This window comes from Phoenix dactylifera, chromosome 1 (assembly GCF_009389715.1).
Source record: "Phoenix dactylifera cultivar Barhee BC4 chromosome 1, palm_55x_up_171113_PBpolish2nd_filt_p, whole genome shotgun sequence".
NCBI lineage: Eukaryota > Viridiplantae > Streptophyta > Magnoliopsida > Arecales > Arecaceae > Phoenix > Phoenix dactylifera.
The window spans coordinates 36,292,891-36,312,162 of record NC_052392.1 but is presented as its reverse complement, the minus strand read 5'-3'; the positions used below and the strand labels follow the sequence as shown (position 1 = coordinate 36,312,162).

General features: G+C 38.2%; 1 protein-coding gene across 1 annotated transcript; it reads left to right on the top strand.

Moving 5' to 3' along the window:
• The first annotated feature begins 8,738 nt into the window (after positions 1-8,738).
• LOC103715896 (uncharacterized vacuolar membrane protein YML018C) lies at positions 8,739-18,533 on the top strand. Its single transcript, XM_008803687.4, has 8 exons — positions 8,739-9,261; positions 13,974-14,384; positions 14,805-15,022; positions 15,298-15,368; positions 15,459-15,560; positions 16,782-16,899; positions 16,976-17,111; positions 18,120-18,533. Exons 1-8 carry the CDS (start codon positions 9,181-9,183, stop codon positions 18,180-18,182), a joined length of 1,200 nt encoding a protein of 399 aa, XP_008801909.2. The 5' UTR covers positions 8,739-9,180; the 3' UTR covers positions 18,183-18,533.
• The last annotated feature ends 739 nt before the right edge of the window (positions 18,534-19,272 follow it).

The following is a 19,272-nucleotide window of genomic DNA, read 5'->3' as shown; positions in this document are numbered from 1 at the left end:
GACTGGCTTGATGCATGAACCAGACAAATCCTCACTTGCCACGTTGGACAGGTAATCTCCTGGTGTTCTGTAGCATCAGAAGGGATATGAATGCTGTTAAAAAGCTCATTTGCGAGAGTCTCAAACATTTTTGTACCAAAAAATAGAGTCTCAAACATTTAGCTCTCCAATTAAAGCATCTGTTCTTCTATAGGTACAGGACTTCCCCCTCCATGGCTATCTCAGAGAGGAAGAGAGAGAGAGAGAGAGAGAGGGAAAAAAGAAAAAGGCTTGCACCTGTGCCTTTCTCGGGTTTTGGGGCAAACAACTATACCTTTGCGATGATCATTTTCGTACGACGTTAGGCAAATTAAAATGTTAAGTCAAATCAAGTATGGTCGTCTTTCAATACTTTCTCCAAGTCTTTGGTGCAAAATGGTAGCAAGCGTGCCAGGTTTCATATTCAAATTTATTAATAAATGTTTAGAACTTGGCCTTGGCAGCAAAAAAAAAAAAAAAAAAAAGAGATCATTTCAGTAACACATGTACTTTGACCGTATTGTATCTAGTGACATTGCTTTTTAGCAAATGCATTAAGATGCAAACTCGAATTCATTATAGAGCTTGTCTGCCGAGTTTTGTTTTTTTCTTTTGTTGTTGTTCAGTTTAATATATATTGTTGATCTTTTTTCTACCAGCTTAATTTTTTTGAAATAAATTGATTATTTACTACATTAATCAGAGCTCACGTAAAGGAGATAAAGGATGGAGATGGGTTGTCTCGTAGTGCCTCACCCCCCCCCCCCCCCCCCCCCCCCCCCCGCCCCCCCCCCCCCACCCCCCCCACACACACACACACCAAAAAAAAGCCAAAAGTTACACACAATATAGCACCCAAGTGATCTATTGAAAAGAGGTGGTAGCCTTTACCCACTCATCCATTTCTCGTCAAATGGTAAATCATGGGGATGCCCCCTCCAATATGGTCCATGGTGACTCCTTGGAAGGTTTGGAGTCAGGGCGACGACAAGACCAATCACACAGGGTCGCAAGCAATTTGTGGAGGACCCATCATGTCAAGTAGGTTCCAAAAAATCTGTGGCTGGGATCACGACATACAAAAATTAAAATTAAAATTAAACTTGAATCGGATACTAATATATTTATATTTATATTTATGTTATTTGATAATACAAAAATAAATATTAGTCAAATGTAAAAATTTGTATTCATATTTATTACAAATCGAATACCAAAAATACAAATAGAAATATAGATATAAATCAGATAATTAAATTTTATGACCACAAAATTAAAAATATTACTAAATGGATGAAAACTAGATTAATAGTATGTTAATATGATTATTTATTTTTTCTTAAAAGTTTATGAGTACTATATAAAATTGAATAGGGTTATAAATGGAATCTGATATTCGGATACAGATCGAATAGTTGTCTATCCATATTCATATCTCTTTTTTTTTTACATGAATACAAATACAGATATAATTGGATGCTCAAATTTCTTTCAATATCCAAATATATTTGATTATAAAAAGGGATTTGGATAGATATTATCCAATCCACTTTCACCCCTAGTAAAAACATGTGCCTTATTTTTTTAAAAAAATGATATCATACACTACAACAAAATTAATTATTAACAATATTTTTAAAAAAAGAGCAAATATCGCTACTATTATTTTTAGGGTATTTTCTTATGTACCGTCTTAAGATAGTATCCAAAATTAATTGTTGGTATTTTCAAAAAATTGTCGATAAAAATTTCTAATTAAGTGGCACAAATAAATACCCTTAACATTTCAGTCCATGTATTTTATAAATGCCAATAATAAATTTCTCAAAAATAAACAATATAATCTGAAACTCAAACCAATGTCCCATGTTTGAATAGCAAGCTCTAATCCACCTAGACTTGGGCATCGGGCCGTGCCGGGCCGGCCCGGCCCAGGCCCACCGGGCCCGAGGTCTAAACGGGCCGTGCCTGGCCCGGCCCGCTTCATAAGCGGGCCGTGCCGGGCACGGCCCGTTCAGCATAGAACGGAAGCCCGGCCCGGCCCCAGGCCCGTCTAGTGGCGGGCCGGGCCGGGCACGGCACGAGACGGGCCGTGCCGTGCTTGGCCGTGCCAGGCACGAGACGGGCCTCTGGGCCACCGCATCCTCCCCGGACGCGGACCGCACCACCCAGCTCGAGAACCCCCGGCAACCGTACTCGGCGAACACCGAGAACCCATCCCCCGGCTTCCACACACTGCCATCGGAGAGCGGGTAGCAGCAGCCGAAGTAGCTCCGCTTGCCGTCGCAACCCCCGACGACGCCGATCCTGTCGCAACCGATCTTGCAGACGGAGGAGTCCTCGCAGGCGTAGAGGCAGAGGACGTTATCGGCGGTGACGGCGAAGAAGGGGCTGCGGTCGAAGACGAAGGAGGAGCGGTTGACGTTGGAGTACCAGGGGTCACATGAGGAGGTTGAGTTTGGGGAGTAGTCGAGTAGGAGGGACCCGGAGGGAAGGAAGTCGATGACGCGGAGGTCGGTGGAGCCCAGAGTGAGGAAGAGGGCTGACGGGGTGGAGTCATCGGAGCAGGAGAGGCGGAAGGAGTCGATGGCGGGGCCGCAGGAGGAGTTGAGGTGAAACGGGAAGGGGATGGGGAGGTGACCGCACCTCTCGCCGCATTTGTTGGGGAAAAGGGCTTGGGGAAAGGCGAAAGGGAGTAAGGAAAAGAGGAGGAGGAGGAGGAGGAGGAAGGAACCAGGCATGGCGAGAGTGGTAAAGAAAGGCCATGGAGAGCAGGGAGGGAGGAACTTTTAGTAGAGAGGGGAGACCGGGATCCGTACAGGGAGGGGTCTTGGGAGGTGGTGACGGGAACGGGTTTCGGAGACGGGGACGGGGAACGAGGCATGGGAGAGCGCGAGCGAGGCGGGGGCATGTCGGGGGAGACGGGCCGTGCCGTGCTTGGCCCGCGGGCCAAGAGCGGGCCGTGCCGGCCCAGGCCCGAAGCGGGTCGTGCTGGGCTCGGCCCGCGGGCCAGAAACCCGTGACCCAGCACGGCCCCCTTAAATGGGCCGTGCCAGGCACGGCCCGGTACTGTAGCTAGCGGGCCGTGCCAGGCACGGCCCGCTTCGTGCCGGGCCGTGCCGGGCCGTGGGCGGCCCGGCCCAGTGCCCAACTCTAAATCCACCAAGCTACAATTTATATTATTTATTTAACTTATAAATATATATTAATATCATTAAATAATTATTCAATATACATTTTAATATTTCATATTTTAATCATTATTTTTTAATTTCTTTAGACAAAGACTCCGTTTTTTCCTCTTTCCGAATGGTAAATATTTCTCAGAACATGGAGTGTGAATCAAACCCATGTTTGAATTGAAACTGAGATACGACTTTGGGCTATGGTTAGCTCAGCTCCAATCAAGAATCCCCAGGGAATTCCAAGAATTCTTTGTATACGTTCGTTCCAACCTTCAACTCTCCTTTCTAGGTTCATCGATATTGAATCAATCGAACGCACTTCTAAGATTTGTTCCACTTTTGAAACAAAAACAAAAACAAACCTACTTTATTTTATTCTTTATGTTATTTTCAAAGTTTTGTTGTTAAAAATATTTAAAAAATAATTTTGTGTGTCACTATATTCATATATATTACAAACTCTTTAAGAATATCTAATTTATGATTATTTTTATTTATGCTATGATAAAATAATAATAATAATTTTTGATGAAAAATATTAATATTCTTATATTATACTTTTATCTTTAATAATTTTTAATATTTTAATACAAGCTTGATCGAACTAGTGATCTATATAGAGTAATGCTAAGAAAATATATTAACTAGTTGTAAAAATTTTCACCACAAAAGATTCCAACCATGAGAAATTCGATTACCACCATAATATATATGATAATATATTTGATGGCCTCATTATGACCAAATCCAAGCTTTGTATAAAAATAAACAATTTAAGATTTAGCGACAATCTTCCAAAATACCACAAATAATATTATTACTAGCATATTAATTAAATGCCATAATAGCAGTTTCAATTTTCGGTGCTTCAAATTATATCGCTAGAATACAAATTTATAGCAATATTTACAATAAAATACCAATAATAAAAAACTACGCTTGAAAGTTAACAACATTTATACTATAATGCAACAAAAAAGATTTTTAATGATATAAGAAAGGAGTTCACAAAATTATTTTAGTATGATTAACCACATATGTCGCCATTCAATCAGCAGCACTATTAGCTTTTCTATAAATATTTATCCCCTCATAAAAAAGTAGAGTAGAAGCTATTTTTCTAACAATCTAGTACCAATGAATGGAATGTTAGTTTTAGTAATTTGCGGATTTGACAACCACCAAATTAGGATCAACGAGTCACCTTCAAAAATAATGTGGTTGCCTTTAGATGCTTCATCGCATGCAACTTAGCCATTGAAATATTGTCTCAAAAAGTCTTATAGCACTTGCTACCACCAGCGCATCACTTGTACTTCTGATAACAAAGTTAGTCCCACCAAAACCATCTTTATTTAAAATACTGCTATCAAAGTTAATCTTAAAGAAACATGAGGATGGAATAAATTATTCGAGGGAACGCAGAATTTGCATTATAGGAACCATAGAATTTGCCTTATTATTTCCTTCATAGATTGAGATAAACACTAGACAAATGTCTCATAATGTGTCAGCTTGTAAATCAGAGAATGACTTGATGTTTGTGGGGCTGTATTTCGATTGACCACCAATGGTGTGTGTGTGAGTATGTCTATATTAATCCTTCTAATTATAAAACAAAAACATTTTCTATTATCGCATTCATCACTCTTTGGTTAGAGCTTGTCTGATCTTCTTACTCTCTCCAGCAGTCCAACCCCCTCCCCCACCCCCCAAAAAAAAAAAAACAAAGGTTTCAGTGGGCAAAAATTTTAACCATATCTCCATTTGCAAACCAAAATCCACAATTGATATTGTTGATGTTGCAGCCCTGCAAAATTACTTGATGTGCAGATCAATGGCTTCATTATCCAAGATTATCCACCTTTCACTTGCCTCTAGAAGAATATGAACTGCTCGAACAGGTAACGAGAAAAGAGTCGCTTTTCCAAGGAAAAGAGAAAAGAGGAGTTGGAAAGCCATTATCGACACAAAACTCTGCATCCTGCAATACCTCCCAATGATGCCTGCAAAGTGTAAAGCCTATCGGAAGCATCCCACAACTTTTGAAGTGCAATATTTTGTGTTGGGTTTTATCCACAAATTAAATGAAAAATGTTTCTTTAGCCCATTTACCGATTAGAAGATTTAGCTTATATGAATCACTATTGGTTTAATACAAATAATGGCAATCATTTTAGTATGCCTAGGTCAGAATCAGAATCAGATTGGAATATTTCTGGAGCTGCTGGGTCTCTGAACCGTTACCTATCGGTGTCATAACTCATCCTAGATTCTGTGTAATGGTAATTTAATGTCATGATTCTTTTTCCTCGTACAAATGGGTGGACTTGGTATTACAAAGTGGCGGCATGGTAATTTATGAGAATAGAATAGGAATAGTAAGCCCTTTGCTTCTTCATTAGCCTATCTTCAGCAGGGTGCAAGGATTTTTGGAATAGCATAACACAATAAGAGTTTTATGTTATATAATGGTGTAAAGAAGCTAATGGTATCATATTAGAAACACAAGCAGATATCCTGAAGCTATTAAAATTAACCATGAATGGAACAAGATGGGATGCCTACAGTAATAAGAATGCCCTTTAAGGACTTGAGACAAGAATTCAGTAAGTAATCTTGTTATCACTTTTTAATTAATCAGATCTTGATAAGGACAGCAAGCAGTGTCAGGGCATGGGCCTTTTACTCAAGGACTAATGCCATGGGGCTCTTCTTATGTGCCTAGAGATAGTTCTCTTGCCATGTGGTAGAAGGGAATTGGTGCAACTCATGAATTTTGTTTCAGTACTAGAGGGTTAGTTGATTATTAAATTACCAAATCAGCATCTTGTGGGTCTAATTAACTTTTTTTGTGCATAAAAGAGGCAGCCCAAAACATTTCCACACCCAAGTATATACAATTTTATGCTTAGGCTTTTAGGCCAATTTGTACTACAAGTCATAGGTGAATTTTTTTAGTACCATCTTACTGTCTTAGTTGGAAACTTCTTTTATTAGCTCATTTATGCACTTAATTAATGTTGTTTCATCCCTAAAATATAGAGAATGGAGTTTCATCCATAAAATATAGAACCCAAAGTAAATATAACCCTTTTCAGGTAACCTAAATCTAATGAAATTAACATGTTTTTTCAATTGCCTATGACACCAATTGGCAGAGGTGCTGTGCTTCTACTTTTAGATCCATCATACAGGAGATTGGGTCCATAATTATGCAAGACAGAGTGGGCTCTGGTCAATCATATGAGCTAGCTCATATCCAACAGTTTTTAACCTATACGTGAACACTTGCTTGGTGTGTTGGGTCCAATTGGATCCTTTCAAAGAACATGGGCTTTGTTCCATGAAGTGCTAAAAGCTATTCAAGCTCAAAGTTATTGGTTGTATCATCCTAGTAATGGACAAAGAATTCTGAAGGGTTATTTTTTTTTTCTTAATGAAAACGTAGGTATTCCCTCGTTATTATTTATTAGATCGGATTTAATATGCAGGAGCTTTGAGCTCTTTATTTATGAGAACTATGGGGACCTACCTCAACAAGGTGGGGTAGTGCATGACTACATCTTGAAGCAATTTACTATAGAGGAGAAACCTCTGTTCTCCAATTGAACTTTCTATTCACTGCATTTTGCTTTGATGAGCTCCACCTTTCGGTCACTTTGGTCTGTTTTGAAGGATACTATCCAAGCACGTGTTTAGAGAAACTAACGGAGCTGCAGATTGAATGACCTTTTATATAACTAATCACTCCGGAACTTGTTGTTTTCCGATTTTATTAGATGTATTCATACTAGAATTATATGAATCATCCGTTTTAGCAAAAAAAAAAAAAAAAACTGTTTCATGATTTTCTGATAGGAGTATGCCTGGAACCAGAACACCGTTGCCGTTCTAACCAAACTCACCAGGTGGTGATAGCGAGTATAAAATCCATTGTCTGATTCATAATATTCTTTGGTAGGGATGCTCTCCATTCTCTCTTGTGTCTTTTTCCAAACTGATTGAGAATGTTGTTACTATCTGCTTGGTAGTAACAATCCCGAAGAATTATTGGATGGTATGTTTGCCGGTTACTTTCCCATATGCGTGAGTAATGGGGCTCTTTCCTGCCCTTTTATATCCATCATCATCACAATCTTAACATCACCCTCCGCATGTCATAATAATTAGCTGGCAAAGATAGAGGCTGGGGACCTTCCCCTGTAGTTGGAGGAGACCAAACATCGCCATCCAAAAGCTTTATTTGACCATAAAGAAACAATATTATGATAACAGAGAGAGGTCCTATCCCCTTATTGAAAGAATCAATTGGGCAGTACCAGACAAGCAGGCAAATTTTCAAAGATGGTTTCGGTTAACCTACCAAAAAATGACAAACTAATATCGGTCTGGTTAAACCTATTTCTATTCTACAGTAAAAAAGACAAATTTTGATTCTTTTGTTTGGATACAAATTTTTATGATGAAATTGATAAATCGCATATTAAAATGATATACATCAAGCATCTCAACGAACAAGTAGGTAAAGTCAAAGAGCCTTCTGCTTGGCCATTCTCAAACTAGCTATTAACATCTTAGATAATATCATCCTCGGAAGCAGGCAATTTTTTATATTTCTCCTTGAAATATCTTTGATTCAATTTATTTTAACAAAAATTTACAAAAAAGGCAATTGCCAAATTTCTTGTTGAACTTGTTCTTTCATTTTCTCAGATTGTCTCCTCTCTTTAAGTTTTAGTATGATCGTACTAAAAAGACTAAGATAGAATTTTAAGGGGAAAAGAAAAGAAAGAAATAAATTAAAATATTGTTTTATGTTTTTCTCAAATGTTTATGTATGTTTCCATTTGCCAGACTAAGCTTGAGAAAAATAGAAATAGTTTTTTGTTTGCATGCTCTTGTGTCACGAATTTCTCTTATAATGAATAATTCCGACTCTCTATTCTGATTTTTCATATTATTTGTTTGAGTTGACGCTAAGTTAGCACCACGTTATCTCCTAAGTGTCTTCAAAGTATGGCAAATGCTTCAGGGTTCCCATCATGCACATATAAAAAAATAATTTAGATCCATCTTGGCAATGTTATGTTTAACAATCCAATGTATCAACCCTAATTTTGTGATTCATAACAATCTCATTTCAACTCGTGATAGGAGACAACTTTTTGTGCATACAAATTGAACCCAGAATTGTTCTTGAAGCATAAGCATGCAGTCCAAGCAACAAGTTTGAGTGTCCCTTAAAATAGTAGGACGTTACATGTGATAGAATTCATCAGGATCATCGGATTGGCTCCATTAACTCTTTCTATTTGCAATTTATGTATTTATTTATTTTTGTCACATGAAAGGTAAGCTACGGTTAAAAATGTCTTTAAATTGGTAAAGAAGAATGAAGGAAAGGTGCCAACTCTTTGACCGGGCCGGTCTAATAATGAATGTACGCATTCTCCTTTCGTTTTATGACGCCCAACCCCACCACCTAAAAATTCCAAGTAGAAGAAGAGACTAATAAGAGGGGGCGAAGCGAAGAAAGATTTTGTCCCAGATCTGACATTAACGAAACAACCGCTATTTTTTCAGATGCCGCCATAAAATCCGAACCGGTATTCTAGCTTCGCCTTGCTTTCGGATCCGGTTCCCGACTCCGCCTCCTCTCTTCGGTCTTCTCCTGCCGACAAAGAAAAGGAGAAGAAAAGAGGGGCTCCAAACGAGAGGAAGAAGGGAACCGACGCAATTCCATCTCTGCCTCTCGATAGCTGAGCTTTCGCCGTTCGCAATGGGGCCTGGCGGGGCCGGATCGCGGGATTCTCGTAGGCGAGGAGGCTTGGTGTGGATTGGCGTTGACTGGCCGGCGCCTAGATCTTCGTGACCTTTGAGCTTCTTCGTTCCTCGAGAGGAGCTCGGGTTTGGATTGTTTCTTCTTCTTCTTCTTCTTCTTGTGTGTTGCTGGATCGGAGGAGGAGAAAGAGGTATGGGTTGGAGGTACAACGCTGGGTTGCTTCTCATCGGGGCGGTTGTTATTATATGGGTCACCTCCGCGGAAGTGACGCAGGTCGGGATCCCTTTCCAAAAATTTCATTTTTTTTTGGTGTGTTTTATCGTTTTATTTCAATTTGTTTGCTATCTATTGTTGCATGTCTTTCGTGCTTTGAATTGTGGGTTTTTATGGAAACCCTTTTCAAAAAATTTAGTTTTTTTGCTCCTTTTGTGAGTACCTAATTTTGTTGGTCTGAATTGGTGGAGATGTCATCCAAAGGTGTTTTTTTTTTGTAAGGGACAGAGTGTGGTTTAGCTAAAGTTAAAAATTTGGACTTTCTATATTTTCGGTTAAGAACTCTGTGAAATTTCATAACTTGGAATTCTATGCCTCTTCTATGGCAGAATAAAAGTAAAAAAAAAAACTGGAGAACTCCATGAAGTTGCTAAGGACAGGAATGAAATTATAAAGATGATGTCACGCCTTGAACCCGGGGCGTAATAGATGCGGCATGCCTGTACGACGGACCATACGAATATGCAAGGCTACAAATCATATGAAAGTAATAATAATTTCTGAAAATTTATTTAATCAATAACTTAATCAAATAGTTCTTACAATAGTTTCAAAATGCCATAAGCCAATATATACTAACTATTAACATAAATCAAATTAAATACTCTAACTAATCTGACTAAAATGCCATCAATTGAACATATCTTCAGAAGATCTAACGCACTTTCCAGTCCCGTGCGATTATGCATCTGGATTTGAAAAATAGAAAAAATATGATAATGAGCTTCACTAGCCTAGTAAGTAACACAATACCTCAAGTGGGGTCAAAGCATGCTAAATATTTAATTAAAGCACACCAAATATTTAATTAAAGCACAAAATATTGACTATGAAATAAATCATCAATAATACATATTTCTCTTTTGAAATTTATTATTATTTTTATAAACTGATATAAAAAATCCAACATCAGGCTATGGCTACGTAATTCAATAGCATAGGTTGCATAAAGTTCCAAAAATCACTATTATTAACTATCAGTGGCACAATGTTTACCACTATTTTAATCACCAATGATATAGTGTTGAAATCAGTTTCTCACATATTACCAGTTGATAAGGCCAACAAATAATCTCTATTGGCAGGCCAGATTATAGCCATGCTGAGAATGCATACATACAAAACAGATTTTTCATAATTTATCCAGTCGTATTTTCTAGATTTCATAACATATAACATAATTTTAAAATGATTATTATCATAACATTAACATGCCTGACCCGTTTAACTAGTATAAAACAGATATCATAATTTAATCAGCTAATAATTATTTTACCAAGTAATTTGAAAAACACACTTTGAAGCATTAGGTCACTTATCTCTTCTCGCTTTAAATCCCACTTTAAATAAATGAATCAGGTGCACCTGTTTAATATCATTAAAATATTATTAATTTTAACATCATTTCAGAAGTCAAATTAAACACTACTGGAGAATGGCCTCATGTCCCTAGATCAGTTTGGTCAGATGATTATGCCCAACTGCCCAGGTCGGTCTGAGCAAAGAGGATTCAATGGTGAAGATAAAAAATAGTCAAATCTAGCTGAGGTTGAAGTAATGGCCGGTCTACCGCCCGGGTATCGAGGTGGTGCAGAGCGTCCACTCAGGGGTCAACTTGGATCCGAGCAACAAGAAAGGTAGGGCTTTGAACTAATAATTCTAGGTCTTGTTTAGCAAAAGAGAGGCTTAGAGAGAGACTCGATCCAAGTCTTGGTCTAATCCTGATCACGGGCTCGGTCCAAGTGGTTCGGATCAATTATTAGGAAAAAGATTTAGATCCACTCGATTAAGGAGAGTCGGGTACTATTTTCTTTTCTCTTGGCCCAAATGGGGATGAACGCGGTCCAAAATGGACATGACCAACAATGGATGAACAGAGCCCAAAATGAATAAACACGGCCCAATAGGGTTCTTCATCCCGTTGACTAACAAAACAAGGAGGAAGGGGGAAAGAGGGAGGAGAGGCTGGAAGGGGTGGTCGATGGCCTTGCAGTGGCCTGGCCAGCGGTTCTTGGTGGTGCGATGGCGCAGCCGGAGGTGAGTACCACGGTGGTTCGGCCGGTCAAGAGAATAGAGAGGGGAAAAATGAAAGGGGCAAAGCTCCTAGCTACCTTAGGTGGCAGCTCCTTCGGCCAAGGAGGAAGCAAGAGAACTTATCAGGGTGTGGCGGAGCCGAAGGGTCTCCCGACGACGACAGCTCCCAATGGGAAGATGGATCTCGGAATAGGGAAAACAGGGGCAACCAAAGAAAAATCCAGAGAAAGGAAGGAGATCTGAGGTGGCGAAGCTTGGTTGCGGCGGTATGTCAGATGCTAGAGGGACGAAAGAAGAAGAACTCGTCAGGGGTGGATTGATTAGAAGGTCGAGGGGGTTTTATAGGAGGGTTTTCGAAGGGGTCGTGGCTCGTTCACCGTCGTGATTCGCACGATGGTTGAGCGTGATCGGCAGCCGTGGAGCTACTACGGGGCTGCCGCGGATCTGGCCCCTATCACACCAAGAAAGATGGAGCAAAGGATCGCGTTCGCAATCCTCTGTTCTGGCTTCTCCTCAAACCACGGGCTGAAGTCGGTTGGGCCTGCCGACTTCAGTCCAATACGGCCCATTCAAGGCTTGTTCTTACAGATGAAAAATCATTATCCAACATGGAGTCAATTATTGAGCAATTGGAATTTAGAAGGGTTGATGGAATGAGTCATCATGGTTTTTATGAGTTATTGCCAGTAAACAGTTATTTAAACGATGTTATGATGAGAATAATGCTTAAGGATAAAAATGAGATTGCAACATGTCCATTGGCAAATGTTGGATGGAAGCTTAGCTACCCGAGGCACAGAAGAGGACTTCGGTGCAGTTGTGTAGGTGTGGAGAAGCAACTCTCTCTCTCTCTCTCTCTGAGTGGGAGAGAGAAACTGCTTAGGAAGCAAGTACTGGAGTGATTTTCTTGAGAGATTCAAAAACAGGTTCAACACCCTGAATAGAATCTTCTTACTGCTAAGACTGCAGTGGGATCTTGGGCTAGAATCTAAGCGGAACTGAGTACTGGCTATGGGAGAAGAAAAAGGTAAGGAGGAGAAGTAGATGTATAAGCTATGAATTACAGGGAACAAGTGATTTTTTTGGGTTAAGTAGATAGCTTGTTGGTCTAAAATTTGGAGGTCCAATAGAGGTGGATTGGAATCCAGTTCTTATATTTAAAATAAGGGTCAAAGACATTTGCCCAGGAATTTCTGGAATGCAGACCTTTGACCAGGAATTGCTGGAATGTAGACCTCTGACTTCACTGGTGGTTGGGAGTCCACCCTTCTATGAGAAGGAAGTGTTGTCTAGCTTTATGAAAGCTTAAATCAGGAAATGAATTCCAAGATCCTTGGTTTTCTACACAAGGAATCAAGATTTTAATATCAACAGTTGGCATGCTAAGGAGCTTAAGGATGCTAGGCTCAACCTTAGTTCCCAGAATTGAGAGTGGGTGGGGGAGTGACTGCAAGTGCTAATGAAAGGTTTTGAAGTGACCATGGAGCATCTTTATGGATAATATGAAATATAATATATTAATATCAAGTAAAATCAAGGTTCACTGTACCAGTGCATATCCCCCCAAAGTGGACATACTTTATCATATCGATACCAAACCGAGACTCAGCATGGGGATTCAGTATGCCGAACTAGATTCAGTATCAGGCGTATTGACACAATACCAACATGGTACCTGTATGGGATTTATAATCGAGATTGCGACTTCAGTAGAATACTTTTTGTTGGTTTCCTTTTTACTAAGTGGATGCAAAATTTGTGTTTAAGAAAACAAAATCAAAGGTATAGTAAGTAGCAATATGGAAATCATGCGATGTTGGTATTATTAGTTAGCAGTAGCAATATTAGAAGTTTGGTTAGAAAGGTTGTTCAAAAGTTCAAAAAGCGAAAGCCATACTCTATAGTAGGTACTTAGTGCTCCATAGTGGGAGATAGTTCTTCATCATTTTTATGCTGTAACTTCTTAAACCTTCCCCATTTCTTTGGTCTATTTTTGAATTGGATATTGGTGAACATGTATGTGGCCTAAGTTTGTTCCTCTCTATATGGTTGAGAATTACATTTTTATTGCATCTTGTTATTCACTTTATATGAAGCATGAATCACTCAATTGTCAAATGATGTCAAACATCATAAATGGTTGTTAGTAGCATGGCATCAATGAGGAACTAATTCCATGAAAAGTGTAAGCTGTCAAGGTGATCCAGTCAATTAGATACTTGTTGGAAGAAGCATATCCTAGGATCAACTTAGTTACATTTCTTCAATTAATTTAGTCATAATGGCTTAAGGCCTTAAACAACAAGCTTTTTTTATTTATATAAAAGGAATAATTTCTACGTTTTGTTCACGATGTATCTTGGTGGCCTGTTAACAATTATTTTTAAATGATTAATGAGACTTTGGTACATTTGTAGCTAGTTGGAAAGCTAAATGATTCAAGGGGGGTTATTGAAAGATAACCTAGTATGTTGTGTTGGTTTTTTTATGAAATCATGTGGAATTAAACCCCTTCCTGAAAATTCAACCTGATAAGAACGCAGAAACTAACTTCTTTTGGGCTATATTTGGCTTGTAAGGCTGGTCTACTCTTTGAGCTGATTCGTTGACTTTTGGATATCTGTAGCATAATTGCTTTTAATTTGTAAATTCTGAATATCCTTACCACTGTCCTGCAGGGCATATTCACAGACTACAAACAGCCATTCGCAGTTACTTATTTGGGGGCCTCTCTCATGGTTGTTTATCTACCAATAGCATTTATCAAAGATTGGTTATGTAATTTTTTGAAAAGGCATTCTTCTAAAAGAGGTAGAATTTCAGAAATCATCATCAAGTCTCCATCTGGACTGGATTCTTCTCTTAAAATTGGTGGGATGCAGAAAATCTTGGAAATGGAATCACAAGCCCCTTTAACTAAGAAAGACAGTGAACTAGAACATTCCGTACAAGAAGAGGAAAATCCATTAATTGTCAAACTTGATGAAGTTGAAGTTGAAGTTGAGGTGCTGAAAGAGAATAGAACGTTAACCACTAGGGAAATTGCAATCTATGCATGCTATCTTGCCCCTCTTTGGTTTGTCACAGAGGTAAGATTTTACAATCATTGCAGTATTTATTTTGTTACCATATGTTGTTTTTATTTATGTTTTGGGCTGGTGTAAGGAATTGTTGATTATAATAACCCTATCCTGTCTCTTTTTTTCCCTGCTAGATTTGTAAAACTTAGTTTTGATGTAAGTGAAAAGATGAATGTTTGTTAGTTTATTTTTATTTTGTTTTATTTATTTTTATCTTTTGATATATTTGAAAAATGTTTGCCGCTTCCTTTATTGAAATAACAAAATACTTTATCAAATTTCTGCTTGAAAGATTCTTATCTATTTTTCTCATTTATCTTCTTATTTCAACAATTTATTCTTTTTGATGAATGAATGAGTTTTACTCGTAAATCTACTTATTAAACTAGCAACAGATACTAAAAAATTTCTCATGTTGGATGAATACAGTATTTGTCAAATGCAGCGCTTGCACGAACTAGTGTTGCAAGTACTACTGTACTATCTTCAACTTCAGGACTCTTTACTCTTTTCATCGGTGTAATTCTGGGCCAAGATTCCCTAAACATAGCAAAAGTAGTTGCTGTTTTTGTTAGTATGGCCGGTGTTGCTATGACAACTCTGGGTAAGACGTGGGCAGCGGATGAGTCACAGTTGATCTCCTCTGGGTAAGCTCTTCTATATGCGTGTTATATGTGGTTGGTTTACTTTGGGATGAAAAGTTTTCTGCCATGCTTTTTTAAAGGATTCATTTGTTTATTTTTTCTTTTGCTGAGAGTGCTTTCTTGAATTTATATTAAATGAACTTAAGCTAAGCTACTTGTGAATATGCTTTCTACAACTTCTATAATATTTTAGTTTAGTCATTTTCATGTCCAAAGAATTTCTTAGCTTTATGTTTGTAATGGGCAAACTTTGAGCTTCAGCATTCTATGATGCGCAGGAATGGGCAAAGGTCTCTTGTAGGGGATCTTTTTGGGCTTCTTTCAGCTTTGACATATGGTCTATTTACTGGTTGGATATTATCCTTTGCATTCTTCTAATCACTAATCGGTTAAATGGACTATTGGGCTACCACTAATCTCAGGAACATTATTTTTGCAGTTCTGCTCAAAAAGTTTGCAGGAGAGGAAGGGCAAGGAATCGATGTTCAAAAGCTGTTTGGATATGTTGGACTCTTTACACTTGTAGCTCTATGGTGGCTTGGTAAGGCTCAACTATCATGTTAGTCATAAACAACCAATCCTGCAAGCACCACCTGCAAATCCACCCCCAACCACCCCAAAAAAAAAAAAAGAGGAAAAAAATCCACACCCACACCAAAAGAAAAAAAGCGGAAAAAGAGAAGATGCACCCCAGTATTCACAGGGATGATAGATAGAAACATGTCATTTGGTGGTGGTTAACAACAACATGTGCTATAGTAAGATCACAAAAGCACCCTGCAAATTAATTGATCTATGAGTTGTCGAAATGTTGCATTCATTACAGTTACTACATTTGCTCAACAATACCTAGTACTTGTAGACGGGAAAAGAACCATGGGGCATCCTTTGGGAGGATTAAACAAGTGGAAAAAGATAATAGAGCGCATTACTTACTTCAAACTCCTTTGAGTTGCCTGAATATCAAAAACTAATATATGTACATGATACAATCTATAGAATTGCTAGTAATATTGGCATCGTAAAGTACCAAGATCATCATCTTATGGCAGTTCTGCTAATGCATTAGTCCTCTCCCGTTCTTATGAAAATATACTGGCCTTTGAACCTGTTTGATCGCAAGTAACTGGTGGCATGGTTGCACTAGGTAAAATGAGTTTTCCTGTGCTTGACTAACTAAAATTTGGCGGGGACCATGTAAATTACCAACAACTCCTCATTTACAGTAACCTGCCCTCTGTTTAGAATGGTCATAAATTAGTTGTAGTTACTAAGGCTGCAGTACTCACACTTAACTTACATGAAATATGTATTTTATATGAGCAGATACAATCACCCAAATGTCATATTTTGAAATACATTAACTAGTCACATATGCAAACGAACATCAGAATATGACTAAAGTTGCTGTTACTATAGCAGCATGCAACCCCAGCTAGATGAAAACTCCTATTACTGGCAACCAGGCAGGCCCTTTATTTTTGAAACGCAACAGGCCTAGGATCTAATGCAAAATGATCATGAATATATCTTAAATTAGGCCGCCATCTGGATGCTTCTCATGACAAAATTGTTGTTTAATGATAAATGAAGAGGATTCAAGCTCTCCAATATCATCAATCTATTGTCCTATTTTTTTTCTCTCTGATTGGAGTGATATATCACTATCCTTTCTGAACATAGTGCAACCACTGAACCATCTGTCGTTAGCTTTGTTGCATACTCTTGTAAATGTATTATTTTTCTTTTGTTTTCTTTATAGTGTGGCCATTGACTGCATTGGGGATTGAACCCAAGTTCACGATACCTCATTCAGCTAAAATGGAAGAAGTTGTTCTTGCTAATGGCTTTGTTGGAAGTGTACTCTCGGACTATTTCTGGTATGTGCGAGACATCCCTGAACTTTATGTTTATTACATAGATTTGTTCATTTGATGAAGGATGATCTTTATGTAGGGCATTATGTGTTGTTTGGACCACGCCCCTGGTGGCCACCTTAGGCATGTCCCTCACTATACCACTTGCCATGGTTGCTGATATGGTCATTCATGGTCGGCACTATTCAGCAGTCTATATTCTCGGGTCAGCTCAGGTAATTCAATATGGTGGTTTTTAGCGTGACTATATGTATGCTTTAATTTAGACTTTATTATTTTATCTAGATGTCCAAGCAGCTTGCCTTGTGTTACTGCTTAAGCAATGGAGGTACATATATTGTTTATTATAAAATGAATATGATTGACATTTATTGGGAATTACTTAACTGTAGATACTATTTTTCTTCGCTTAGGGGTGAGGGTCATAAGAATCATAGGCAAAAAATGCATGATTGTTAATGAAATGATATGTTCAATTTCTTGTTTGAAACTTTATTGTCGACTCTAAATTTTCAACTTGGATGAAAATTTAATTTGTGTAGCCCACGGAATCTGCTTTAAATTTTGATGAGTGCATTCTGAAAAATATATATTCTTTCTGCCACATTCAAATTGTTTTATTTGAAATTATATTCTAGTCAAGGTTTTAAATCTCGTGGGATGAGGGTGCCCCGGTTTCTCCAAAGAACCATGCTATCTCGCCCCATCCTAGAGGCCATTCTGGTTGAGGATTCCGATAGGTATCCTCTGTCTCTTTGCCATTCTTCTTTGCTCTATTTCTTCTCTTTGTTTATTTTTTCTTCTTTCTTTTCTTTCCTTCATTGTTTCTTTCTTTCTTCTTTTTCTTCCTCCTCCCTTTCTTTTCCTTCTTCCTTCTTCCTTTCTTTCCTTTCTTCTTCTCCCTTCTTTTCTTTCTTTCCTTTTTTTTCTGCCTTTCCTTTTGTTTTCTTTTTTTCTCCCCTCCTTTCCTTTCATTCTTTTTTTTTGCTTTTTCTTTCCTTCTTTTCTTTTTTTTCCATTTTTCCTTTACTTCTTTCTTCTTAATATTTACAGCCAAAGAGAATCTTGCTTTACATTTTGCACCATGAGCTGCAAGTGTGCGCACAAAAGTATATATGCTGTATATGAATAGATCATTTTCACAGCTTAGCTCGTTCAAGTTTCAGATTTGCAGCATGTTTATTTGTTAATCCATTCTTTTTGTCCTATATTTGTATCTGCAGGTATTTGCTGGGTTTGTAATAGCTAATATTTCAGATCGCTTGTCCCAATTTCTGGGATTATAGCACATTGAGCATGTTATGAACAAATACTGATAGTGTTATGCTTTACACAATCATTCTTTACTCTGCATCTCAAGCGGAACCTGTCATCTACGCACTTCATCGGTTTGTTATGGGTCTTGGATGAATGTAGTTTTTCAACTCATTCAATTTTGTAGGCAACTGGGGGCATTGTTACGTTCCCATTGGTGCTGGACGTAGCTCCAAAAGCAATGAATGATTCTTTTGAGCATTTTTTTTACGTGTGTTGTAAAATGTTTGTCAATTGTAATATAATTTTCTTTCATGTTTGGTGATCTATCAATGTCTATACTCAGTTTTAGTGGAATGTTTAGAAGACCAATGTTTTTCTTTCGTCCATTTTTCTTGGTTTATTTTTCCTCTTCATATGTGTGAGTATATGTGTGCCATGAAAGATAGCTCATGGTTTGATTTCAATCAGTTTTCTTATATTATTCACATCCTGTCAATGTTTGCCGAATTGCCCGGTTTGGGTAGTGCTGAGCTGATTCGGTGCGAAATCAGGTCGGTTTGCCTATTATTTTCGGTTCCGGCTAGTTCGATACGGTCGGAACTGGTCCCAAACCGACCGAAATCAACTGGAAAGGATTCGAACCGGCCGAAACCATCCGGTTCAGATCAAACTGGGTGCGAACTAGTTGGTTTGCACCGAGTCAACCTGGTTCTGAACCGGGCCCCTCACTGTGCACTTGTCTGATGCTTGATTCAAGTTGGGAAGGCTCGAGAAGGTCTTTCCAACAGCAAATGAAAGTGGCAGAGAGATTTTCGCTGCTTTCCCTTCTCAAACACTCAAAAAATTCGCCGATTCAGCAACTTAGAAGGATGATCCAAGCTTAAATAAGGTATGTTTTTTCTCCTCTATCTTCTTTTTTTGGAGCTTGAAAAGTTAGCTCAAAATTGTAAAATAAAGGAAGATCATGCTAAATTTTCAATTTTGGCTATTATGTATTGTAGATCTATGGACGATTTACATGATGACATAAAAAAATTTAATTTTTGGATTATATATAATTTTTAAAAAATTAAAAATATATTTTTTATTAAAGAATAGATTTTTTAGATAAATAAAAAT

Coding starts and splice junctions, on each gene's coding strand:
- LOC103715896 (XM_008803687.4), top strand. CDS start 9,181: ATGGGTTGGAGGTACAACGCTGGGTTGCTTCTCATCGGGGCGGTTGTT. Junction 15,023..15,297: donor TCACAGTTGATCTCCTCTGG/GTAAGCTCTTCT, acceptor TATGATGCGCAG/GAATGGGCAAAGGTCTCTTG. Junction 15,561..16,781: donor TGTAGCTCTATGGTGGCTTG/GTAAGGCTCAAC, acceptor TTTTCTTTATAG/TGTGGCCATTGACTGCATTG.